This window comes from Marmota monax, unplaced genomic scaffold (genome assembly GCF_021218885.2).
Source record: "Marmota monax isolate L192 unplaced genomic scaffold, Marmota_monax_Labrador192_F-V1.1 WCK01_AAM20220418_F8-fsc00031, whole genome shotgun sequence".
Lineage (NCBI taxonomy): Eukaryota > Metazoa > Chordata > Mammalia > Rodentia > Sciuridae > Marmota > Marmota monax.
The window spans coordinates 19,017,702-19,044,161 of record NW_026695197.1 but is presented as its reverse complement, the minus strand read 5'-3'; the positions used below and the strand labels follow the sequence as shown (position 1 = coordinate 19,044,161).

The 26,460-nt window shown below is 40.8% G+C and overlaps 2 protein-coding genes across 12 annotated transcripts in view; both read left to right on the top strand.

Annotated features, from left to right (window-relative positions):
* Positions 1-1,511: 1,511 nt before the first annotated feature.
* On the top strand, positions 1,512-6,241 carry CUNH18orf32 (chromosome unknown C18orf32 homolog). 2 transcript variants are annotated; one of them, XM_046428414.2, is made up of 3 exons: positions 1,512-1,738; positions 4,929-5,116; positions 5,539-6,241. In XM_046428414.2, exons 2-3 carry the CDS (start codon positions 4,952-4,954, stop codon positions 5,602-5,604), a joined length of 231 nt encoding a protein of 76 aa, XP_046284370.1. In that variant the 5' UTR covers positions 1,512-1,738; positions 4,929-4,951; the 3' UTR covers positions 5,605-6,241. The 2 variants fall into 2 exon arrangements, with proteins under 2 accessions (XP_046284370.1, XP_058429919.1); XM_058573936.1 differs by lacking the exon at positions 1,512-1,738 and adding an exon at positions 1,895-2,040.
* Positions 6,242-15,868: 9,627 nt separating this feature from the next.
* The window catches only part of Dym (dymeclin), a 357,093-nt gene continuing 346,501 nt past the window's right edge, over positions 15,869-26,460 (top strand). For 2 of the 10 annotated variants that reach the window (XM_058573871.1, XM_046428281.2), the window contains exons 1-2: positions 15,873-16,259; positions 17,052-17,145. The gene's annotated coding sequence lies outside the window, so the exon portion shown is untranslated. Of the gene's footprint in view, positions 16,260-17,051; positions 17,146-17,601; positions 17,721-26,460 lie in introns of those variants that run through there. The other 8 variants (XM_058573874.1, XM_058573872.1, XM_058573867.1 and 5 more) reach the window with 8 other exon arrangements.

Here is a 26,460-nt window from a genome sequence, read left to right as displayed (position 1 = left end):
CTACATAAAAGTCCAGACAAAAAGTTATATAAGAAACCAGTATACTTCTCTGTAACAAATTCCAGCTTCAAAGAATACGTGTTAGGTTAACTAAAGAACTGTTATCAAAATCCATACTAATAGTCAAATCCTGTTACAACTTAAATGGGACTTTCCAAAGTCTTTAGTGGGGGTGGAATTTTGTACTGAGCATCATTGAAGTAAATGGTCCACTGGTCTGGGCCTTTGGACCTTTTGGTTATATGGCCTCTGCTGTAAAGGTGTTTTGCTATAACTGGATTTGACCTCTTCCATGTAAGAAGATCTAAATTTTAAATGCAAAGTATTCTAACAAAGCTGTTGTGAGAATGACTGAGGTAGTTTGAGCTTTTTTGCTACGTTCTTCATGACCGTTAGCACTGCTCAACTTGTTCTCATCCTTATGATTGACAGTTCACATTGGAATCAAAGGTGAATTCATGGGAGTAGAGGTGAGATATCGTTAGGCAAGTCTTCTTGTAAGGAGCCTCAAGCATTGCTTCAATATCAATATCGTCTGTCATTTTCTCTAAACGCCTGTGCGGCCTTTTGGGTGTCTGTAGTACTTGTGCGGAGTCAGTTGGCTGCTCCTGCCGCTAGTGCTCCTGCCGCTAGTCCTGAGGCCGATAGTCCTGCTGCTGAAAGTCCTGCTGGCGGCCGCTAGTGCTGCTGCTGGCGATAGTGCTCCAGCCGCTAGTGATGCTCCTGCTGCTAGTGCTACTCCTGCTGGCCGCTAGTGCTGCTGCTGATAGTGCTCCTGCTGCTAGTGCTGCCGCCGCTGCTGCTGCTACCGTTAAGCCCCTAGGCCCAGGCCGCGGTACCCCCCAGCCCGTATATCGGGCTCCGAGGGCGACTAGGCCCTAGCGAATCTAAAAGAAACAATGGGATTAGAAGAACCCGCACGTAGGAGCAGGACGGCGGCTTCGGCAGCACAGGATCCACCCCTGCGACAGCGTCGGCAAGCTCCCTGAAAATCAACTGTTTCTATTAACCCATTTGATACTGGGTATTGAGCCGTCTGGCAAGGACTTGCTCTACCACTCAGCTACACCCCTATCCCCTTAAGTTTAACGTTTACTCCCAAATCTCCTGCCCTTCCATTTAAGATGCTTAAATTTGCTGAGCAAATAGCCTAAGCCAGGTGGGCCTGCAAACAGCCTATTACGTGCGAGTGGTGTAACATTTCCTGTGTGTGGCGGCCACTGACAGGCGATATTTCCAGAATCCGTATTTTGAATTCTGCATTCTGAAACAGGCCCTAGCTCAAATATTCTTCCGAAAGGAGCTGCATCTACCGGCCGCCTACAGAGCTTGGTTGTACTTCCGGGCCTGAAGGCTCAGGTCCTGGACGGTAGCGCCGGTAGTCCGGGCGAGTCCCGCTCCGCGTCTCCACTACGTCCCGTGCGTCTTCAAGCTGACGCAGCACCCTTTGTCAGCCCCTTTAGAGGTGCCCATTGGCTAGGCGGCAGCTTGTCCCTCCCCCCGGAAGTGCGGGCTTTGCCTTGGTGACTTCGTCGTCGCCGGTGAACCAGGCTTGGATGCGCCGGGCAGGCTGCGCTCTGTCCTCTGCGCTCCCGCGGCGGTTTCGAGTAGCTCCACAGGCTCTTCCCGGTGGCGCTCAGGAGCCTTCGGCCAGTGCGCGACTCGCCGGCTCGCCTGACCGCCCTGCCCGGAGCCTTGCGGCGGCCTGAGCTCTCGCTACATTCCGCCTGGCCCCACGGTACTCTCGCTCCCCACGCGCGCCCTTTCCACCCGCCCGCTCCGGGCCTTGGTCCTGCAGCTCCTTTTCTCCTTGCCGGTTCGTTCTCTGCCTTGGCCTGGTGATGTCCGTGTCGCTTCCCTTCTGTAATCCTCGCCACTGACCCTGCTTTTCCCTTCGGTCTTTTCAGTTGTCTTTGACTCAGTCTCAGGGTTTCTTCGAACGAGGTGGCTTTCTGGCCCGCCCTACCTGACCTATTTCTGATGGAGCCTTGGCCTTTTCCTCTCTGTTCCATTGTCATCTTGGGCCGAGTCGAATGAAAGGTGATTCCTCTGCAGCAGTTCTAATTCAATTTGCTCGCTTTGCTGTTTTGAAGAATAGTTCAAATGAGTCTCTCCTTGCCACCTTCTAGACTTTTCTAAAACCACATTCTCCTGTAGCGAATCATTATGAAGATTAAAAGATAAAATACAAGTAGTTTCTTTATAAAAAGAGCTAAAATTCATCAAAGCTGTAATTGTAACGTAAGTGGTTAGTAGCATTTGTTTTCGAGAGAGTTGATTTACAACATAATGTGTACTATCTTACTTAAGACAACCTCAAAGGTAAAAATGAATCTTCATAAAGGATTGCCAGTCTCCAGTGTAACCTAGTATTGGGAGTATTACCCATTGTTTTGAAAGGGGTCGCTTGGTTTTGAAGGTTTGGTAGAAGGTGGAGAACATGATCATTGTGTTTTTTCAAAGGGGAAAAGGCAGTAGTCTTGAGCTGGGAAACTGGAACTGGAAATTCTGGTCTTAACTCTGTTTACAATGAACTTTGGACAGGTCACAACTTTTGAGCTTTTTGTTTTTCTGGTCTTTTAAAAATAATACGTAAGTTACAATATGTGCAGACAATCTGGCCTACATTGCATTCCTGAAGAGTGGTACTATCATTGTCTGTATTTTACATATGACAAAAAATTAAGGCACTGTTGGGTTAAATTATTTGTGCAGAAATGTCACCGAGAAAGTGGTCATGCCCCTCTCAAATCCAGGTAACTGCCAGCCAAAGTAGTACTGTAGTAGTACCTGAAAGAACGTTCAAGACCCAAACCAGATTACCTCTGAAATGTCCTCAGATCAGATTCTAAATATGTGTGGTCAAAAATAATGGTCCTTTGAAAAATTCCGAGAAATCAGCACTAGTATGCCTTTTTTCTTTTGTCCCTTTTCCTCCCATACTGGGTGGGGATTAAACCCCAGGGAAGCTTTACCACTGAGTTGCATTCCCCCCAGCCTTTTTACTTTTTTTTAGGTTGAGACAGGATCTTACCAAGTTGCCCTGGTTAGCCTGGAATTAGCAGGATCCACCTGCTTCTGCCTCCCCAGGGAGCCGGAGTTACAGCTTGTGCCACCGTGCTTGGCTAGTTTGTCATACTTTAATCAGAGAATATGTTCTTTAAACTTTTGGAACAGGTTACTTTTGTAGATTCTTAAAGTGCTTTTTTTTTTTTTTTGAAGTTGTAGATGGGACACATATCTCTATTTTACTTATTTATATGTGGTACTGAGGATGGAACCCAGTGCCTCACACATGCTAGGCAGGCGCTCTACCACTGAGCTACAGCCCCAGCTCACTTAAAGTGTTGTTTTGACTAGGGGATTGTTTCAAAGAATCTAATGGGTCCTTTGTAAAATAGCTGTATTCCTTGATGTAAATTTTCATCTCCATCTTAAATCATTTCAAGGGCACATTCAGATTGGATTATCCATACCATTATTTTCTACCTGTATTGTGAACAATTTAAAATTGAATAGTATGCTCATGGTGCTGACCTATTTGCCAGTCAACACTGCTTAATTTACAATATTTTGAAAATTAGAAATTTTAAAATACTGAATTATGCCTTGTGCACTGTTTTAAAACTGCTTACTTTTTATTTAAGGTTCTGCATCCTACTCTTAGAGGAGTAAAAATTCTTGTAAATTTAAAAGATCTTTTGATTTAATTGTGTTATGTAACTGTTATTGGGCCTTTTTTCAAGAAATTGGTGATTTTCAGAAATTCCAATAGGATTCATAATTACCAAGGAAATTGGCCATGTTAACTTTTAGAAATGAACTTTTAGAAATTGACCTATGTGATAATATTGAATAAGATTTTTTATTTTTCAGCACACCTTAATTCATGCCCTTGAAACCAAAAAAACAGGACTGGGAGTATAGCTAAGTTGAAGATGGCTTGCCTAATGTGTTCAAGGACCTGGGTTCTGTCCCAGCACCACAGAAAGAGAAAGAAAGAAAAACAAAGCATATCTAAGAGTTGTTGCCTAGTAAAGGCCAATTGATTTGTAGCCTCAAGGTCTTCCAAAGTAATGTCTTGATTACAGAATTTGCCTTTAGTGTTGTAAGGTTTGGGTAATTGATATTGTCAGTCCCTGAATATTGGGGTTGGAAGTTATTTCACACTCGGTGTACTCTACACTTTCATGATGTCTTTGTTCCTTCTGTATCAGTAAGTGGAAATAGCAAGGGTACGCAGCCTCCTGGATTAAATGAGTTAGTGTATGTAAACTTATTTGTACCTATTGAGAGTTGGTGTCTTCTTTTATCATCAGATTTATGATTGGGGAGCAGTGATCGAAAAGGTTTGGATGCTGGCATCTCATTATTCATGTCTACATCTTATTCCTTTACCTTGCAGATGGCAGCATTTTTATTTAATAAACTTTGTTTTAAGAAATAATGGTTTTAGGGGCTGGGTTGTGGCCCAGTGGTAGTGGTAATGGTAGTGTGAGGCACTGGGTTCGATCCTTAGCACCTCATATAAATAAATAAAGGTATTGTGTCCACCTACAACTAAAAAATATTAAAAAAGAAAGAAAGAATGGTTTTAAACTTTTCCCCTTCACTATAAAAAAGAGTCCTTTGGGGCTTTGCTCCTCTCTTTTCTTTTCTTGTCTTTTGTAGTGGGATTTGAACCCAGGAGTGCTGTACCACTGAGCTATACCCCCCAGCCCCCCCCCCCTTTTTTTTTTTTTTTTTTTGAGAAAGTTAAGTTACTGAGGCTGACCTTGATCTTGTGATCCTCCTGCCTCTGCCTTCCAAGTAGCTGGGATCATAGATATGTGCTACTACACCCCGCCCTTTCAGATATGTTACTGTAAGTAAAATTCTTTAGCCATTAAATCTTTGGTAACTAATGTTTTCCTCACATATATCAACAGTTTCGGAGCTTGAGCCTGGGACAATGGTGTGCATTCCTTGTATTGTCATTCCTGTTCTTCTCTGGATCTACAAAAAATTCCTGGAGCCATACATATACCCTATGATTTCCCCCTTTGTTAGTCGCATATGGCCTAAAAAAGCTGTACAAGAATCCAATGATAAAAACAAAGGCAAAGTAGACTGCAAGGTAAGAACATTCAAATGCCTTGAACAAGGGCAGTGAAGGGGTGATACTTGAGTTAACACTTGGCTTTTGGAAGAACAAGTTTTTGGAGCCAGAAGCTTCAATAGTTTTTCTCAAGTAATTAACATTTAACTTAAAGGTTTAAATTAGACAGAGGATTAGTGCATTTGTCCTTTGCCTTATGGCCAAGACAAACTGAAGGTATTTGAAAATTAATATTTAGACAACTCTGTTGCCTTTAGCATTGGTGCTTGTTAAGTTCAACTTTGACTGTATTCTGTTGTACTAATTTAGGCATCCTGCACATTTCTGGAAACAAAATTGTTTCATTCTAAAGTTGTGTGTTTTTAAAGAAAATGTTTTGGTTTTTTTTTTTTAAGTATCTTTTTTTTATAATAATTCTTTAAATATTTATTTCATTTTAGGGTGCTGACAGAAATGGATTACCAACAAAAGGACCAACAGGAACCTATGATAAAAAGAAAGACTAATGCAACTTTTCCAAAGGATCGCAAATGTTTTTAAAATGGACCTGATGACACAAAGCACCTTCTTTGTAATTGTCTCTGACTTTTTTCTCTGAAACTAGAATTTTGGATAGAGAGTTTATTTATCTGATACTTACTGGGAAATACATAGTATTTATATTTAAAATGTACTTAGTTATATTTAATGACCTCATTCCTGAGTTCCATTTTCATTATAGTAGCTTTAATTTCTATTACTGCTGTTTTAATAATATGAATAAATAGGTTTGTGCCAGTAAATACTCAGTACTTAAAGTCCTTGGGCCTCTAGCATTCAATCATCCACGTGAATTTGACTGCTCTTTGCTCTAATTCTTCAGGTCCTTTTAATTTGAATGGATTAAGTTTTACTGTGAAATAGTACAGATGATAATGATGTGAAACTTAAAGATAAGATTACTGTCCAACACAATGGAGCAGTTTATCTATGAGAGTAAGTAACTACTGTTTATTGCTCTGAGAAAGATGGAAAAGAAGGATATAGGAGAAACTTTGAAAAATGAAACATCTTTTACATAAATGTCTAATGTGTTATAAAATTATAATGCTGTTGCATTCCTTCCATTCCTACAAAAGCATTAAACATTCAGTTTAATTTGTGGTTCTTTGTTCTCTTAAAGTCTTTATTAAATGTTTGAAAGGGAAATTATTTACCATATCATAAGACAATTTTAATACTGAGATGGCATTTAGATAGTGATGGAACAACAGTTACCTACTGTTGCACAAGGCAGGCCATCATTGAGTAGTTTCAATAACAGTGACTTGTCTGGGCAGTTCTTGGCTTGTCTGAGCTCTCTTACACAGCTGGGGGCTTACTGTTTCATCCTGGGCTTTTTTAGTTCAGTTTAGGGATCTGTAAATATTCAAAGATCATGAGGTATATCTTTATATTTATTTCCTTGAAAACGGAAGAATTAAAAGGCACTCTTGCCCTTGGGTCCTCAGTGAAGTCCTGGGTCTTAACCAAGGTTATATTAAGCTATGTGCCTATTAACCTATGGAAACACCCTGGACTTCATTTGATATAAATCAGCAGGTCTCAACTTTTCTGCCTCAACCAACCAGACACATGCCTGTAATCCCAGCAGTCTGGGAGACTGAGACAGGTCAATTTTATGTTTAAGGCCACTCTTGGCAACTTAGCAAGACCCTGTCTTAAAAGAAAAAATAACAAAGATTCAGTGATAAAGCACCTCTGAGTTCATTTCCCAGTACTGCAAAGGAAAAAATCTCTCATTTATTACCAATGTTTCATAAAAGACATTTTAATAAAAAAAAGAATAAGACAACATAAGAATATAAGATAATAGTATTTTATTTTGAGACAGTCTCACTAAGTTTCTTAGAGCCTCCTGAGCCACTGGGATTACAGGTATGTGCCACTATGCTGGACCATTTTTCTTCACTTTTATGGCTGATTGAGAAATGCTTTCTTCATCTGTCCTTTTACTAGGTTTGGTAGCTGCTACCCAGTATCACACCAGTTCACCCTTCCCCAAAGTATCAGTCCTGTTGGACAACTTATACCTGAGGGCTGCTGTCCTACTAAGAGCTACCATTTATTAAACACATTGTGCCTGGCACTGTGTAAGGGTATATCACATACATGAAGGTATTGGATATTTGTGAAACTCTGAAGTGGTCAAAACAGGATCATAGAGTTAAGGTATATTAAGTGGCAAGTCTATGTTTTTAAGATTTTGTTTTGTTTTTCCCCAAAAAAAACTGGGTCCTGAACTCCTGGGCTTGAGTGATCTCTGGATCTCCTACCAGGTGGCAGGGACTACAGGCATGTACTGCCATGCCTGATTAAGGTCTTCTCCTTAACTTACACTAAGGAGCCGTCACAGCTTGTAATACATATTTGCTAGTAATACCTATTGGGAATAATTGAGCAAAAATGGAGAGCATGAGTTTGAACTGATCAGTATTTGTGAACTTGTTTTATTTATTTATTTTTATTTTATTTTTAATTTTTTAGATGTATAGACCTTTATTTTATCCATTTACTTATATGTGGTGCTGAGAATTGAACCCAGTGCCTCACACATGCTAGAAAAGCACTCTACCACTGAGCCATAGCCTCAGCCCCTGTGAGCTTGTTTTAAAGTTCTAATTTTGCTTACCTTGCAGCATGATGCTTTAATTTACCTACTTTTCAATAATTTACTTTTGTCCTGGTAAATTCTAGCTAAAATTTTTGTCTCTTTGTGAGACAAACTCATTTTCTTACATAATTATTCAAGATTCACCTGAAAGACTCCTGGGTTTTGTCACCTTTTTTTCATTGCTTAGCTAGCTACCTTCCTAGGAAACATGGGTAAGTCAGCATTTTCTCAAAATTACTGTCCACTGGCTTGTTGCCCTCTTAGGTGGATTCTATTGAAAGGAACTTTTAACCACTGATGTCAAGTCTCCTGAACCCCATAAAGTTAAACGTCTTTTGAGTTCACTCAAATCACAGTGGAAGTGGGGGAGGGAAGGTTCTTTATGATTTCCCCAGGGAGCTTCTGATTTGTTCCATCCTCAAAGCTATTAATTGTTGATGTGGACTTCTGCTTTAAAGAAGAAGCACAAACTACAGGCAGACTTTCTTATGAAGTTACCACAAGTAACAAGAAGAGAAAGAAGATGGCCCAAAGTTAGACAAGAGATAGATGGGGTCTCAGGAAGAAAGAAAAAGAGACCCTTAGTAGATGGAGACCTGGAACTTTTGTTGGATAAACAAAACCTCTGTGGTGTGTTTGTAACAGATCAATAAGAACAAAAACATGATTAATTTAAATTTCATAGATTCAAAGACTTATACAATGGGCCTACAAATGATTGATGGCTAGACCGTTTGGCCAAAGAACAACATTCTGAACCCCAAGTACAGAATGATTTTCATGTGCGTAGGCTGTGTCTCGTCCAGCGAGGAGGTCTACGGAACAGGGTAGAGGAGAGTGTGGCTGCGGAGTTGCTAAACAAGACCTCTGGAGACCAAGCAGGAAGCTGGTCTCATTTTATTGCACAGTTACCATGTATATATACTCAGGCAGTAGCTAAGCAGATTACAGGCAGCCACCAATGCAGTTTCTGCTAACTGTCCTTGCAGCGACCAATCAAGGAGTGGGCTTTGGAGCAAGCACAGGAACTTGCTCCAAAGGCTTCACTCCCAGGGCTGTGCCTACAGGGATGCAGTTTGCCCCACACAAGCCTAGCAAGGCTGAGTGTTTTGCCACTCATGATGCCCATAACATGCCATGTATGCAGTACTCCGTGAACTTGTCCCCACATTTATGGAAATTTACTTTCAAAGAAGATCGAGAACTTGCACATTTCTTTCCAGAAAAAAAATTATGGTAATCAGGGCCCAACCTGGGCATGTCCTGGTTTTCTCTTTGAGGAAGGGTGTATCCATGCCCTGCCTTTGGGTGTGTACATTTTTGCTATGCGTAAATAAATCTTTGCTTGTACCTTCCCTCCTGAAATCTCAGTGTTGAAAGTCAAGAACCCACCCGGGCCAAGCTGAGGTTCCATTCTCTTCAGAGAGACCTTTTTAATTGAAAGGGAAAGAAATTTCAGATTTTTCAAGTGAAGGGAGAGGTTGGAATTGAGAGTGTCAAGAATTGCAGATGGGAGGGCTGGGGTTCTGGCTCAGCGGTAGAGTGGTTGCCTAACATGCGAGGCCCTGGGTTCAATCCTCAGCACCATGTAAAAATAAATAAAGGTATTGTGTCCAACTACAACTAAAAAATCAATGTTAAAAAAAAAAAAAACTGCGGACGAACTGTGAAGGGCCAGTGTGTGGTAAAGTATTCACAAAATATACCAAAGACTCCCAAGAGTTGAGCTTGTCTGGCCCTTAGGGCACATCTAACCCAATCCTCTCATTTTCACCAAGGACAAAAGAGGTGGCTCAGGTGCTGGGATAGGGCAAGAGTGGAGTCTCCTGCAGGACTGCTGGGTACAGTTGTGCCAAGTGTGCACTGGGCAATTTCAGAAGGCACATTGACAACCATGTAAATGATTCCCTTAGGTCGGTGCATTACATATACAACCATACACGGGGTTCTGCTTCTGACTTGGCAGTTTGGCAGATGCTATTTCATATTTCACTGGTGTATTTGTTTTTCTAGTGCTATATTACAAATTACCACAAACTTGGGGGCTTAAGACAACATGAATGTATTATCTCACAGGTTTTCTGGGTCAGACGTCCTCATGGCATAACTGGTTTCTTTGCTTAGGGTTTCGCCAGACCAAAATCAGGATGTTGGCCAGGTCTGTGGTTCTCAGGAAGGCCCATGGTTCTCTTCCAAACTTGCTGCTTGTGTGACTGCAGTCCCGGGTTTCCTTCCAGGTAGCTGGGGCCTCAGCTCTCGGAGGCCACTCCCAGTTCCGTTGCACAGAGTCCCACAGTGCACTCACCACACTGGGGTTCACTTTCTTCCTGCCCTTCTGATCCTCTGGGACTAGTCAGGAAATCTGCATTCGAAGGGCTCCTATGACTAGGTCAGGCCTGCATATGTAAGGTCAACTAATTTGAAATCAATCTTCAAAATTCTTTCACAGCAGCACCAAACTAATATTTAGTTGATGTTTGGGAGATGATGTGTGGTTTCTACCAGGGACCAGAAATCTAGGGAAGCCTCTTAGAAGTCTGCTTGCCTGACTGGGGTTGTAGCTCAGAGGTGGAGCGCTTCCCTACCATGTGTGAGGCACTGGGTTCCATCCTCAGCACCACATAAGTAAAATAAAGGTATTGTATCCACCTATAACTAAAACAACAACAACAACAACAAAAAAAAAAAACTAAAAAGTCTGCTTACCACTTTCCTAATGATTCTAATCCTTTAATTACCAGATGTGCTGGAGAAATAAAACCCCAAAGAAAAACTCAGACTTTCTCATATGATAGGTTGCTTCTACGATACACTAAGCATGTAATTCTGCAGCAGTAGACACCAGCTGGGTGTCCTCTAATTCAATCTACCTGGAGATGGCTTTGGTTCCTGCAGGTTGGGGGCTCAGTTCCCCCAACTACCCCCTCTTGAGATGCCAGTTACAAGCCCCAAGTTGTTTTACCTGTGCTTCTGATCAATTGGCTATAAATCAGGTTCTCACCCCTTGCCCAAGTGGCTCGCAGAACTCAGGGAAACACTTATACTGGACTATTATAAAGGATTATAATTGAAAGGGGATATATAATGGATATAGATGAAGAAGTGAATAGGGTGAAGTACAAAGAAGGGGCATGGAGCTTCCATGCCCTTTCTGGTTGGAATCCCAGGAATCTCCATATATTCGGCTATCCAGAACATCTCCAAATCCTGTCTTTGGGGATTTTTATGAAGGCTTCATTACATACATATGCTTGAAACATGGTGTCAAAATGTGATTGGACAAAATGGGCATTATGAGTGAATGCTCATAGCCTATGTGGGCAAACAGCCTGTCCAGATTCTTCTTGGCCTTTCTGGGCAGCTGCCCTTCCAGGGTTCAGAGCAGGACCCCTCTGGAATGAGGAGGGTCTAGTGACCTGCTGTTGACGATGTAAGTCAGAGAATATTTTAATTTTTGAGATAGGGTCTTGTTAAGCTGCCTAGGGCCTTGCTAAGTTGCTGAGGCTGGCCTTGAACTTGAGATCCTCCTGCCTCAGCCTCCTGAGTCCCTGGGAATACAGGCATGTGTCTCTGTACTTGGATAAGTCAAAGAATTTCTTTGTGGCCAGCTCCAAGATAGAAAGGTGGGGGAAGATATTTTCTCTGACCCATCCTGGGGGAGAGAAATTCTAGTTATGTCTTATTTGGGGGAGGGAATTATGAGCCAGAACCGGTGGACAGAACCCAAAAACCTATATACTCCAACATCACACTTGAGAACCTACTGTGGATCTGAATCTCATGTCACCACCTATCAAGGACCCTACTGTCTAAAGAGTTTGTTTGTTTATTTATTTATTTTTTGGTACTGGGGGGTTTTAATTTTAATTTGTTCATTGTTTTAAAATTTGAGACAGAGTCTCTTTAAGTTGCCCAGACTGACCTTGAACTTGGAGATCTTCCTGCCTCTGCCTCCTGAGTAGCTAGAGGAATCACTGCCTTTTGAGCAAACTATCTGCAGCCACATTTGACCCTGGCTGCTAACAGTTGGCTTTGCAGGAAACTCACTACCATAGCATCAGGCAGAGCTTCTGCAATGCTAGTTCAGGAGTCTGCCCAGTTGTTTACTCAACTTACTGGCTGGGTGTTCTTGTCGGGGTCTTTTCATGTCCCTAGGATTCAATTCCTCATCTCTAAAATGATGAGATTGTTTAACTGCTCACATTCCCTACATTGTCCTTACTCTTCCTACTACCTTTCAGGAGAAAATGGAGGCACAGAGAGTTGAAGCGGCTTGCCTAAAGTCATTCCGCACATAAATTATGGAACCTAAACTCAACCCAGATCTGTCTGGCTCCAAAGTCTGTTCTTCTTTCTCAGGGAAGTGAAAACCTGAGCACTATTTTTGGAACAGACTTGAGACAATAACTTGGGGGCAGTTTTGGTGCTGCTTGTGGAGTATCTTCTTAGTTATAGGTCATTTTTTGGCTCTTTACCTTCTAAAAAGAAATTCAGCTCCCTCCAGCTCCAATGTGTGTGGGGTTTGTTTGATTTTTTTTTTTTTTCAGTACCAGAGATTGAATTTAGAGTGGCTTAACCACTGAGCCACATCCCTAGCCCTTTGTAGGGTTTATTTTGAGATGGGATCTCACTAAATTGCTCAGGGGCTTACCAAATTGCTGAGGCTGGCTTTGAACTTGTGATCCTCCTGCCTCAGCCTCTCAAATGGCTGGGATTACAGGCATAAGCCACCATGATCAGCTTCCAATGTGTATATTTAACTTGCAATACAGTAAAGTTGCACTCCAAACCTTGCTAACCAATAGTTAGGAAAAGTTTAGCTGAGAAGGTTTTGAAGGATAGGTAGTTTACTCAAGTGTCTCTAATTTGTGTCTCCCCCACTACTTCTTTTCCTTTTGTTTTTATTTATTTATTTATTTGTATTTTCCTTTTGTTTTTAATGTTGCAATTTTGTACATAATTCTCAAGTCATCTTAAGTAGTTTAGAAAGAAAGGTATAAACAAAGTAACAAATGAATAAATAGCTGCTGCTACTCTTTCTCTTTTACTATATTACATCTAAATTGACCTTCCCAGAATATGAGTGAATTCTTTCAGCTGCCTATCCTACTTACTGAATTCAGTCATCTAATAACTTCCAGGCCCTTTTGAACTTGAACCACATGCTATCTATTTTTTGTTTTTCTGTTTTTGAGTTTTCAGTCTGCAGAATTTAAAAACCTTAAATTGTACTATTTTTTGGCCGGGGGGGCGGGGGTGGTAACCAGGGATTGAACTCCGGGGCACTCGACCACTAATCCACCTCCCCAGCCCTATTTTGTATTTTATTTAGAGACAGGGTCTCACTGAGTTGTTTAGCACCTCATTTTTGATGTAGTGGGACCTCCCCCTTGGCAGAAGGTCTTATCTAAGCTTCTCTAGAAATCTTCATCAGAACTGATTTTAGAACTATCAGCAAGAGTCTCTACAAAAAGTGTTCAATGTAGGTAAACTTCCTATTTCCCATTGCTCTATTTTACTTGGCCACTGGCCTGGAAGAAATTGGCACTCCAGGTGCTGTATGCCCCTTTACTAGTTTTTCACAACATTTATCCAGTATAATAGTTTGTAGAAGTGTGTTTGCAAGTGCAAAATGAGATTTAAAAAAAAAAAGGATCCTTTAACAAGGCCTTGAACTGGAGCTTCACAGAGATGTCTACATTTCTAAGAGAAGTTACCAATTGGGCTCCATGGTAACAGCTGGCAGCGGGAGGAAAGAAAAGGGAGAAGAAACTCTCCCCTTCTCAGGTGTTGGTCCTTAAAGGGTTAACTTGCCCAGAACAGTGAAAGAAAAAGCTGCTTTTATGTGAACTTCTGCAGACTGTGAACTTCTGAGCCCCTCCCCTAACATGTATACAGTTCTGAAACTACCTGAACTTGGGGTTCAGGGGATTAATTGATTACAGCAAAAGCTATGCCCTCGGAACCTGGGTATAGCCAAATAAAATTGTTTCCTGCTATCTTCGGTGCCTTGCCTTGTCTGTCCCCTACAACAGTGACACTGGCTTTGAATGTATGATCTTCCTGCCTCAGCCTCCAGAGCTGCTGGAATTCAGGTATGTGCCACTGCACCCGACTTTTTTTTTTTTTTTTTTTTTGTGTGTGTGTGTGTGTGTGTATAGGTGATAATTTTACTAGGTACCAAGTTCAAAGTTCATAAGATGGAAATGTAAGGAGAACAAGATTTCTCCTTCTCCCATGGTTCCCAAGCACCCAGTTTCCCTCCTAGGAGACTGTCAAGGTGGCCAGTTTCTTTATTACCTGGAGATAGTCTCTGCATGCCCAAGAAACTACATGTATTTGTATGACTTTCCTGTTGGTGTGTCTGTTAGTACTAGACACTGAAGAAGTCAAAGTATCATGATTATTTCTGCAGGTATTATTGAAAATTAGTGACCAAAGATAAGACTTGGCATTTTATATGTACACTAAAGTTACTGAAGCACTGTTACCCCAATCCAGGCTTCCTATGTTGTTAAAACCATTCCCAATCTTACCCTCTGACTTGGGAAGTTTGCCTTGCAACATTTTGAGAATTGCCTGGGAACAATGGATAGATTCTCTTAAATTTCAAGCCATTTATTCAAGTTCTTATGTTCCCCAAAGACCCATGGTCCCCAGCCTGTGGCACTGTGGGGACATGATGGAGATGGGGCTCTTTGGAAGGAAATGAGGTCACAGGGGGTGTGCCCTTGAAGGGGATATTTTGACCCCTTCCCCCTGTTTTTTGCTTTCCAGCCCTCATGGGTGAGTAACATCCCTAATCTGCCTGTCATCACAGGCAGAAAGTTATAGGGTCAAGTGACCATGGATTGAAACCTCTGAAACCATGGCCCCAAATATTTACTTCTTTGAAGTTGTTTATCTTGAGTATCTTGCTGCAGCAACCAGAAGTTGACTAACATACCATCCAAAAAATACAAAATAGTGAATGTTAAATTTCTCTATTAGGATCACTTTAAAGTAGAATATGTTGCATCTTGGTCCATAACACCAGTTCAAAAGGGAGGTTCATAATTGTTTCTAGGTCAATTTGGAGGAAAAGTGCGGGCAGGCAAAAGTACAAAATACTTTTGAGTTTGGATTTGGTGACTACTTCTCTTTTTGCTATAATTTAAAAATGATATTATATGTGTAATTAATATATATTGCAGAAAAATTAGACAACATTTAGGGAAAAAGTAATTTTAATCACACAATCATACAATCATGATCCCAAATTGCATATTGTTATATTATATGGGAGCATGTAATAGGTATTATAAATATAATTAATTTACAAAAATCAGATAATACTATGAATACTGTTTCCACTTAGTATATATTGAATGCTTTCAAATAAATATTCATCCATAGTATTCTTTCCAATGGCTGCACATTAGTATCCACCTCTTTTAAGCTAGGCACCCAGATATCTTGTGTTTATGTATATTTTCCTGTTCTTCTGCAGACTCAGGGAATTTACTCGAAGTAGATTTGGAAAAGGATATCAAGTATCTGTGCAGTATTTTACAGAGAACATATTGACTACGTAATGGAAATGAGGGTGGTTTCATAGGGTTATGTGGAGAAATATCAGTGCATAGCAGAAAATAACTCAATGTGAATGGTTAATTATTATTGTAATGTCAATAATCCTCATGTTTATATTTTAGATGGGGAAACTGTCTAGGAGAGGAAAAGTAATTGCTGAAGAACGTCAATATGGTAACTTCAGCTCATTTGACTTCAACTTCTGTACTTTTGGCACTACACCATATTGATTTTCCTTCCTGTGTGACGCGTCCTGATAATACCGCAGGTAGGTTTAGATCTTACAGTTACTTCCATCAAGTTGTTTTTCCATGGCTTGATTCCTCAGAACCTCCCAAGAAACTATTTTGACATTGGGATTGGTTGTCCTGTTGGAATTAACAGGAGCCTGAGCCTGAATACAGTTAAGGCATCAGGAGCCAAGAGTTTTCCGGCTTTTAGACTCTGCCACGTGGCTGGGCAGTTGCCGGGGAGACGCGGGGACACGAGCCACGCCCGTAGGACTACATTTCCCAGAAGCCCGCGCGCCGCGCGCCATAGGACCGCCCGCCGGCGCGCGCCCGGCTGTTCGGTACCTCGCCGCGTTCTCGGCCGCTTCCCTCTTCTCTCCCCCGCCCCCCGGCCTCCGCACCGACGCGGCCGTGGTTGGAGGCTTAGTCGGAGCCCATTCACATCCGGAGCCCGGCCCGGAGCCGCAAAGACGTGGAAACATGGAGGCCTGAGCCGTGGTGCGCCACCCGTGCTGCGGCGGGACCGCGCTTCTCTGACGCCCTCTTGCAGCCCGCCCTCCGTCCGTGGGTTTGGAAGCGGAGCTCCAGCAGACTGAGACAGGTGGGCTGTGGCGCCGCCCCCGGCAGCGCGGACCCCGGCAGCTCGGCCCCCGCCTCTGGTCAGAGCGGGTTCCGGACACCTCTCCTTCCAGGCCCGCGTCTGGCGGTGAGTGGCAGCTCCGCCACCCCAGGGAGAAGGGACATTCCTCTGCTGGAGGGGACTGGGCCACCCCCAGGGCTGTGCCGAGCCGCGGGATCGGGGCCTGGCTTCCGCCTCCCCTGCGGGCCCGAGGGGGTGTGTGAGGCGAGAGTGTGAGGGGCCTCGGTCCGTCTGGACTGGGAATTGGGGACACCGCAGGGCAGCTCGATGCTTCCGGAGATGGGCAGGGTGAGCAGTAGTGTGTGTGTGTGTGTGTGTGTGTGTGTGTGTTTTGACACATACATTTTTATTGAGATATAATAAAAATTCGCCCTTTAAAAGTATAACTAAAGTACAGCTTGGTGGCTTTTGGCAGATTCCCATAGTTGTACAACCTTACCACTAATTCCAGGACATTTTTCTCACCCCCTAAGAAGCCCCAACCTATTAGCAGCCACTCATCTCTCCGCCCCCTCCACTCTCAGTCTTTTCTGTCTCAGTGTAGTTGTCTGAGAAGTTGTTGTTGTTGTTATTTATATCAGGGTTTGAACCCAAGACGCTTAACCACTGAGCCACAAACCCAATCCTTTTTATTATTTTTATTTTGAGATGGGGTCTCGCTAAGTTCCTTGGGGGCCTCGCTAAATGCTGAGGCTGGCTTTGAGCCCGAGAACCTCCTGCCTCGGCCTCCCAAACTGTTGGTATTAGAGGCCAGGGGCACCGTGCCGGCAGCAATTTTTTTTTTTAAATATTTATATTTCAGTTGTACGTGGACACAGTATCTTTGTTTTATTTATTTATTTTTATGTGGTGCTGAAGATCAAACCCAGGGCCTTGCACATACTAGGCGAGCACTCTCCGCTGAGCCACAACCCCAGGAGGATCAATTGTGTTTTAATTGAAGAGTGAAAAGGTAGGTGTTTGTTGAAAGGGGGCGGCAATAGTGGGATTTGAGGCTACTGGGGTGATAAAGCTAATCAAAGTACTTCAAAGGGTGGTACAGTAATACGGCTAGCATAGGAGCCCCAGAAAGATCGACTAGGGGCAGATGGAGTGGGAATCTTTGAAAGGGGATAGTGGAGACTGGTCAAAGGTCCTGTGGAGAGAAAGAGGTGGGCTGTAAGATATGAAAACAGGGGTGGAGACAGTGGAGAGGAGTGTAATTTTGCCCGAGAAACCCAGGTGCTTGGGCTCTGGAGAATTGTAGGTGGAAGGAAGAAATTCTATAGAAACAGGTGAATGGGCTGCTGAAGATGAAATTTAAGAATCTATGGATTTCTAGAACGATTATCCTACTTTGGAGTTTTTTTAATTTTAATTTTTAGTTTTTAATAGACCTTTATTTTTTTAATTTATATGTGGTGCTGAGAATCGAACTTAGTGCCTCACACATGATAGGAAAGTGCACTACCGCTGAGCTACCGCCCCAGCCCCTGCTTTGGAGTTTTTATCTTGGCTAATCCTCTTGGCAACTCAGAGATAGTCTGAGTAAGTATGAATATTCCCATTGTGCAGTTGAAGAACCAATTTTTTAGAGGTGACTTGCTTGTGCTTATAAGATTACTAAATAGGGCAAATTGAGTTGAGATTAAGGAATACTGGATAAAACTATCAATGGAAAGTGATAGGGAATTGAGGTCAGGCAATGTTAATAAGATGGCAATTCAACTATTAAGAAGTCTGTATTGTTATGATAGGTCAAGGTTTGTTTTAGTACCTCTTAAATAAAGAAAAGTTCAAATGGGTTGGAAGTGTAGCTCAGTGGTACAGAACTTGCTGAGCATGTATGAGGCCCTGAAAAAAGAAAAATATAAAAAACAAACAGTGAAATAATATATTACATTCCCATGTACCCATTCCCCAGCTCCCACAGTGATTTACTCCTGCCAATTTAGTTTCAGCTATATTCCTATTCATTCCTATCCCCCAACTCCGAATTATTTTAAAGGGGATCTTAGGCATACCATCTCATCTGTAAATATTTCAGTATAAAATATTTATAGATCACACTCTCCTTTTAATATGCTCATAATATCCTTGTCATGCAAAATTTAATAATAAGTCTTAATATCATCTAGAAAGGTTCCTCCCCCCTCCCTGTACTTGGGGTTGAACCCAGAGGTATTCTAGCAGTGAATCATATCCACAGCCCTTTATATTTTTTGAGATAGGGTATTGCTAAGTTACCCAGGCTCTGGAACTTGTGATCTTTCTGCTTAGCCTCCCAAGTAACTGGGATTTCAGGTATATGCCAGTACACCCAGCAGGACTTTTTTTTTTTTTAAATGTGGTATCCATTTGATACAAGGGGGGAAAACAGTGCAAATACTTTTATGTTTGACTCTGAAGAATATAGTGTAACTGTCTCTTGATTTTTCCAGTAGATCCTGCTGTCCTAACTGTTCCATTTAAAAAAATAAAGTGGCTCATTCAGTGCAAAAAATGTTTGAAGACACATTTGCTAGCTCCCCACTGCCCTGGCCATTTTTTTTTCTTTCTTTTTTTTCTGGTACTGGGAATTGAACCCAGATGTGTTTTACCACTGAACTACTATCCCCAGACCTTTTTTAAATTTTTTATTTTGAGGCAGGGTCTTGCTGAGTTGCTGAGTCTGACCTTAAGTCTGTGATCTACCTGCCTCAGCCTCCTAAGTCACTAGGATTACAGGTGTTGCTGGCTTTTTACTGAATGGAATTTTGTGATGGCAGGAGAGAAATAGAAGTGAAATATATTGCAATATGCACAACTAACTCTTATTGTGCTCTAAATATTTGGGCAATTTGATTATGCTTTGATATTTTTATATATTGTGAAAAGTCATTTACTGTGGGTTTAATAGTTTTCTATGGCTGATAATGTATCACCACACATTTAGTGCTTGAAATAACACAGTTGTATTATTTTATACATCTATAGAAGTCTAAAATGAGTCTCAGTGGGTTAAAATCAGTGTGTCAACAAGACTTTGTTCCTTTCTGGAAGTTTCTAGGGGAGAATTAATTTCCTTGCCTCATCCAGCTTCTAGAGGCTGTCACTTTCCTTGGTTTATGTCCCCCTGTCTTTCTCCATCTTCTAAGACACCAGTGATTCATCTTTCTGATCATTTTTCTGTCAACACTTGTCTGACGACAGCTGGGGAAAATTTTCTGCTTTTAAGGACCTAGGTGATGGGATTAGACCTATTTGGATACTCCAGGATAATCTTCCCATGTAAAAATCCTCTATTTAATTACACCTGAAAGGTCCCTTTGCAAGTAACAATCATAGGTTCCATAGATTAAGAAGTGGACAACTTTGGATTTGTTTTTCTGCCTACCACAATGTGTTTTGGAATAGTTTGCTGAGGCTTAAGAAAGTAGGAGGTTTTTTTTGCTTCTGCAAATGCAACAAGAATGCCATCTTTCACATATGATAGTGGATAATGGTTAGAGCTAGAGAGGACTGTTGCCTTTTAATTTTATGTCATGCTGAGAATGAAACCCAGGGCCTCATACATGCTAAGCAAGTGTTCCCCCACTAAGCCACAACTGCAGCCCTGAACATATGGTTTTAATAGGGCATATTCATTGCTTGGAAGGTATTTACAGAATTGTCTTTTAGCATATCATCACACCACAGACTGATCACTAACAATTGAGGGTTAGGTGGAAGTTCCTCATTACATAGCTAAATGGTTTCTGAAATGTGGAAATTTCTTTTTGTACTTGAATTGAGGTCTGGAAAATGCTATTGGAAATGTACTTTGATTTTGGAGAATGTATTTGCTGTATATTTGTGTGGGAATGGAGACCTCATTTTTGTTTTTATTTTTTATTTCTGGTACCATGGAGGGAATCCAGGGGTATTTGACCACTGAACCACATCCCTAGTCCTTTTTAATGTTTTTATTTAGAGGCAAGAGTTTCACTGAGTTGCTAAAGCTGGCTTTGAACTTGGGTCCTCTTGCTTTAGCTTCCTGAGCTGCTGAGATTACAGGTGTATGCCATTGTGCCTGGCTTCTTGTTATTTATTTATTTATTCAATACAAAGACTGAACCTGGGGGTGTTTAGCCAGGAGCCATATCCCCAGCCATATCTATTTTTGAGAATAGATTGTTTACAGCCTCGCTAAATTGCAGAGGCTGGCTTCAAACCTGCTGTCCTCCTGCCTCAGCTTTCCAAGCTGCTGGGATTATAGGCATGTGCCTATAATTGTTTTTTTTTCTTTTAAATATTTTTATTTGTAGATGAACACAATATCTTTAATTAATTAATTTATTTTTATGGTGCCAAGAATTGAACCCAGTTCCTCACATGTGCTAGGCAAGTGCTCTACCATTAAGCCATAAACCCAACCCCTCTTGTTTTAGTTTTAGACAGTATAGGAAGCATATAAAACAACTTAATGTTACTTATGATTCAAGCAATGTTGGTTGTTCTTGAAGTGACTTCAAGAGGTTTTATAAATAAGCAATGTGGTCTTCTGATTTTAGTTTGAATTCATTAAGAATTACTATCAAGTCTGCAGCAAAAATTCATTTCCACACACTTTATTATTATTATTATTTTTTCCCACACACCTTGCAGTTTATAGGGGTTGTAAAATTTGTTAGGCTAAGCCTTTTTTGCTCCATAGGTTTTTTCACCACCATCGATTATTACACATCTTAGCAGGTTCTGCTTTAGATTCTCCTGAGTTAATATTTTTAAAATTAGTTTTGAAAATATTCATGGTTGTAATCATTCCATATGGACTGTAACTTGAGTAACTTTTCACTGAAGGATTCAGATGTTAAAGATGTTTGTTTTCTCTGTACACATTTCTTTGGCTGCTGTAATCTAATACAATTTAACTCACTATTGATAAATGTCTTTGTTTACTTGATTAACAAATTAGCCATTTGGAAATGTGCTTTGGCTGTAGCCTCATAGTAATTTTTTATTTTTGGGAAGACATTCTGTTGTGATGATTTACCTTGTGTTACATTTTCCCATTCTCCTGGTCATTGCTCTCATGTGTTGGGAGTGAGTGGTGTGGTTGGGCAACTCAGGATATTGTGACAGATGCTTAGTTGGCTAATGTTTCCTATGTAGTATTCTTTAGCACAGCTATGGTGCTGGATGTCTAATTAGATTAAGAAAGCTATACTTAACTGTAAGTTGAATGTATGGCATCAGAGTTTACTTTTTTGTGTGTTGACATGATTATACTCACTAATAAAAAATAATCATAGTATGGCAATATGCATGACACTTGAAATACTGTTGAGTTGTTGTTATTACACTTATTTTTGCTGTACTGGAGATTGAACCCAGGCCTTGCACATACTAGGCAAGTGCTCCACCACTGAGCTATACCCCGAGCACCTTTCTAAAATTTTGAGACAAGGGTCTTGCCAAATTGCCAAGGCTGGCCTCAAACTTTCAATTCTTCTGCCTTGACCTCCTGAGTGCTGGGATTATAGGCATGTACCACCATGCCTGGCTAATATTGTTGAGTTGTAACTTGTCATGGAGAAGTGTGGTCTGCTGAGTAGTGGTATAAAGAGCTGAGGATGCCACACATAGTCTCTGTAACAACTCCTCATCTCTGCTGTCACATCAGAAATACAGTTACAGACAGTATGTAAACAAAGGAGCATGGTTGTGTTATATGACTTTCTAGATGGACACTGAAATTTTAATCTCTACATGTCACAAAATATTATTTGTTTTTTTTTTCCCCCCCTCAGCCATTTAAAAATATAAAAATCAGTCTTTGGGCAGCAGGCTCGATTTGGTCCTTGGGTCATCATTTGCTGACCCATGATCTAGGCAGTGAGAATAACAGTACCACCTCCTGGATTGAGGTGAAGGATGGATCAGTCGGTGTGTGTGAGACACTGGGAGTCGTCCCTGGGGGACATAGTAGGTGCTATATAATGTTTTTTATTATTACTGTTGGTGTTTTTATTATTCTCTGTAAGGATATTACTTTTAGGTTTTGATTTTGTCTTAGAATCTTGTTTTCTATGATCCCGTTCTTCAGTTTGTTTTGGCTTCTGTATTTCATGTTGGAGGCTTTCATTACAAATTAATGATTTTGCCTGTCTTTTCTTGAGATTGAGATGTGCCCCCCCCCCCAGCCCCACCTCCCATATTGGTTGGAAGCTTTTTGTGTAAGTGGATTTTGTTGAGTGGTGGGCATTGCCATAAGGTGGTAAGCAGTGCTTTAAGTATGGGAGGGAGGAATCCTAAATGTCCTTGGGACCCATTCAGTTTCTCTTGAGAAGAATCCTCCAATCTCTTGCCTCAGAGCATGGGAAACCCACTGTGTAACTGTGTAGCCAGTTGAGGTTATCTTCATTCTTGTAGTTTCATCCTCCACCTCCTTACCTTCCCAACCTTGGCCCTGGAGTCCCAGATCCTTCTAGCCAGCTTCGTTCAGAAAGCGCACTTAACAGCTCCTCCTGGGGATGGGGACACGGCCCCCTGTACCTTGCCTCTTTTCTCTTGTGCTTTGACTTGGTCTGTAGCCTTCTCAGGATTCCACGTGTTGATCTACTTGCTTGTTACTGTCCCTCTTTGCAAGCACTTAGGTTGGGGCCTCCTCAACTTTGTGGGTTTGGTTACACTCTTCTGTCACCTTTCCATCTTCCACACCTCCCCTGATTACATATATATGTTTTTTCTTTTCGGTGCTGAATATTGAACCTAGGACCTTAGGCATGCTAAGCAAGCATTCTGCCCCTGAGCTAAATATCTAGGCCCTGATCTTATTTTTGTGGCATGTCTTTTAATTTTCACTGTTCTCATTTACTGGTGTGGCATACCCAAGTGTACTTATTATAGCACTTAAAACATAGCAGCCTTTCAGTAGATTCTATTACTTGATGAACTTAGGATGCCTATGGCATTCAACATGTCCTGTGGCTAGTGACCATTGGCCATTACTTTGGTTTCCTATTTCAACTTAGATTTTTCTCCTTAACTCTTTAAATTCCAAGTTTTCAATTCTGTGAACACAATATTCAAATATTATTTCAAAGTTATAAATGGTATACTGGTTGCTCCATTTAAGTTTGTTTGTTTAGTACCAGGGAGTGAACTCAGCCACTGGACCACTGAGCCATACCCCCAGCCCTATTTTGTATTTTATTTAGAGACAGGGTCTCACTGAGTTGCTTAGTGCCTCGCCATTGCTGAGGCTGCCTTTGAACTTGCAATTCTCTGGTCTCAGCCTCCTGAGTCACTGGGATTATAGGTATGTACCACTGCGCCTGGTTCCATTTAAGTTTTTATAGGTGTTCCACATCTGGGACCTTGGGACAAAATGGGTTAAAGTCTTTTGAGCATAAATTGGGTATATACATATTTGTTTCTTTTTTAGGAGACAGGAAAATTGTTTTGCGATATTTTGGAATATTTGATGGTTTCTTTATGGAGCAAATATAGCTTTTGATTTATGTTTTCTCAAACTAGAATGGGACAAAGTGCACTATGGTGTTGTTTACTTATTTTGAAGATGTTAGGACAGAATTTGGCTATTATGGATTTTCATATTCACTAATGTTTATTTCCCATTAAGGCATATTGGGTTAGGAGATAGTGAATCGCTACACAAAAAAGAAGAGATTTAATTTTATATTTATAGTAAATATTTCACAAATTACGTAGAACACATTGAGCATACCATCTCTTGCTTCACTGTATAGTTGTGGCCCATGATGGTAAAATTGACTTGGGAAAGTAATTGATCTCCTGAGAAGTTTGATAAGGGTTAGACAGCCAGACAAGGCATATAGGAAGGGTAGTTAAATTCTAAATGAGTAGTGAAGTGAGTGCTCTAGGATTACAGAGGGAAAAAGAGGATCATGCTGTGAGGAAGTGAGCAGGGTTGAAGGTGTGTGGAACAGGTGCAGGGCTGTTGAAAGACACCTGAGTGGCAGGAGGAGAGGTGTGGATGAACACCAAAGACACTAAGACAACTTTACCTTTGTTATGACACTTACTTGCAAATTAAGGTTTACAGAGCGCTTGTATCAAAAATCACTTTTTTTCAAAATGGAGATGCCTATGCCTTACCTTGCCATTATGAATTTTGGCTCCAAGAATTTGTAATTTTAACCGCATGCTCCTCAGTTATTTCTGCACATATCTAAGTTTTAGTACCACAGGTTTGGAGAGTAGTTGTCTATATGTGAGATTATAGAATGTCAGTATTTAGTCTTTCTAGTAATGAAGAATTTATTCATTGAATGTTTTTGAGCTGGTTAATGAAATGATGAAAGTAGTGATTTTGCTAATATTAAAAATAAATTATATTTGATCATTTATTTGACTGCGCTTTCTCTGTGCCAGGTCCTTTATTAAGTGCTTGCATACATCATTTTGCTTGATTCTTAGAAAATCTTATGAGCCCTAAGTATGGATATTTTTTTCTTGTTATACTATGGGATTTTATAAGTGTTAAAATGGATATTCAAACTTGAGCTATATAGATTTAGTGTGGTCTATCTCATACTAAAACCTTTGGTCTCACTTGCTATGCTGGACTGAATTTTCTGTTTTATAAGGATTAATTTAGTGGTGGAATGTAGAAAGTGAGTCAAAAATTGAGAGATTGGAAGCAAAGAAATTAGGATACTGTTGCACTAAATCATGTGAGATTATAGAAACACATTGAGCATACCATCTTTTGCTGGCATGGGCTACATGGAGGTAGTACATTATAAAGGAAGAGCTGGATTTAGCCATCTCTTCATAAAAATCAACTCAAAATAGATTGAAGATCTAGAAGTTAGATCAGAAACTATGCAACTCCTAGAGGAAGACATAGGGTCAACACTCTAGTATATAGGCACAGGCAGTAGCTTTCTCAGTTGTACATGTTGTAGAAGAACCTATAGGACTTGATGATGTCATTGGAGAGTCAGCCTAGTAAAGTGGTAAAGACCAAGGACTCTGGAATTAGATTGCTTGGGTTCAAATCCTGGCTTGGCCATCATCCCAGGATCTCTGGGACTCTGGTCAAATTACTTATGTCCCCTGTGCTTTAGTTTCCTCATTTCTAAATTGAGATAATAGTACCCACCTCTTAGGATTGATCCAAGGACTAAATGAGTCAATAATTGTAAAGCACTAAACTAGTTTCTGGCATATAGACTAGAAATAAGAAATGTAAACAAATTGATTAAACAAAAGCGCCATTACACATACTGTTCCCTTTGTCTCAGATTTTCTATATTCCCATGGCTGCTTTATTTTTCTCTTTCCACATTTTTTATTGGTGCATTATAGTTATACATAATGATGGAATTTGTTGTTATATATATGTACATGCACACAATATAACAATATACTTTGGCCAATATCACACCCCAGTCCTTTCCCCCCCTCCTTTCCTTTTGTCCCCTGATCCCTTTCCTCTACTGATCTCCCTTTGATTTTTAGTCCCCTATCTTTCTTTTCCTTTTTCCTCTGTAGCATCCACATAGGAGAGACAACATATGACCCTTTCTTTATGGATGAGTAAAACTCCATGGTGTATATATTCATTTATCCATTAATGGATACCTAGGTTGGTTACATAGTTTAGCTATTGTGAATTGTGCTGCCATAAACATGGGTATGCATGTGCCACTGTAGTATGATGACTTTAATTCTTCAGGATAAATACCAAGGACTCTTACAGATGGGTCATATAGTGGCTCCATTCCTGGTCTTTTGAGGAACCTCCATACTGATCTCCATAATGGTTGTACTAATTTTACAGTCCTACCAAGAGTGTAAAAGAGTTCCTTTTTCTTCACATCCTCTCATTATTCATTATTATTTCTATTCTTTTTTATTATTGTATTCTTGATGACTGATAATCTGACTGGTGAGGTGAAATCTCATTGTAGTTTTTTATTTTTTATTTTTTTAGTTTTCGGCGGACACAACATCTTTGTTTGTATGTGGTGCTGAGGATCGAACCCGGGCCGCACGCATGCCAGGCGAGCGCGCTACCACTTGAGCCACATCCCCAGCCCTCATTGTAGTTTTGATTTGCATTTCCCTAATTGCTAGTGATGTTGAACATTTTTTACATGTATTTATTGACTAATTGTATTTCTTCTTTTGGGAAGTGTCTGTTAATTCATTTGTCCATTTATTATTTGGGTTTTTTTGGTATTAAGTTTTTTTTTTTGATCTCTCTATGTATTCTGGATATTAATCCTCTGTAAAAAGAGTAGTTAGCAAAGATTTTCTCCCATTTTGTATGTTC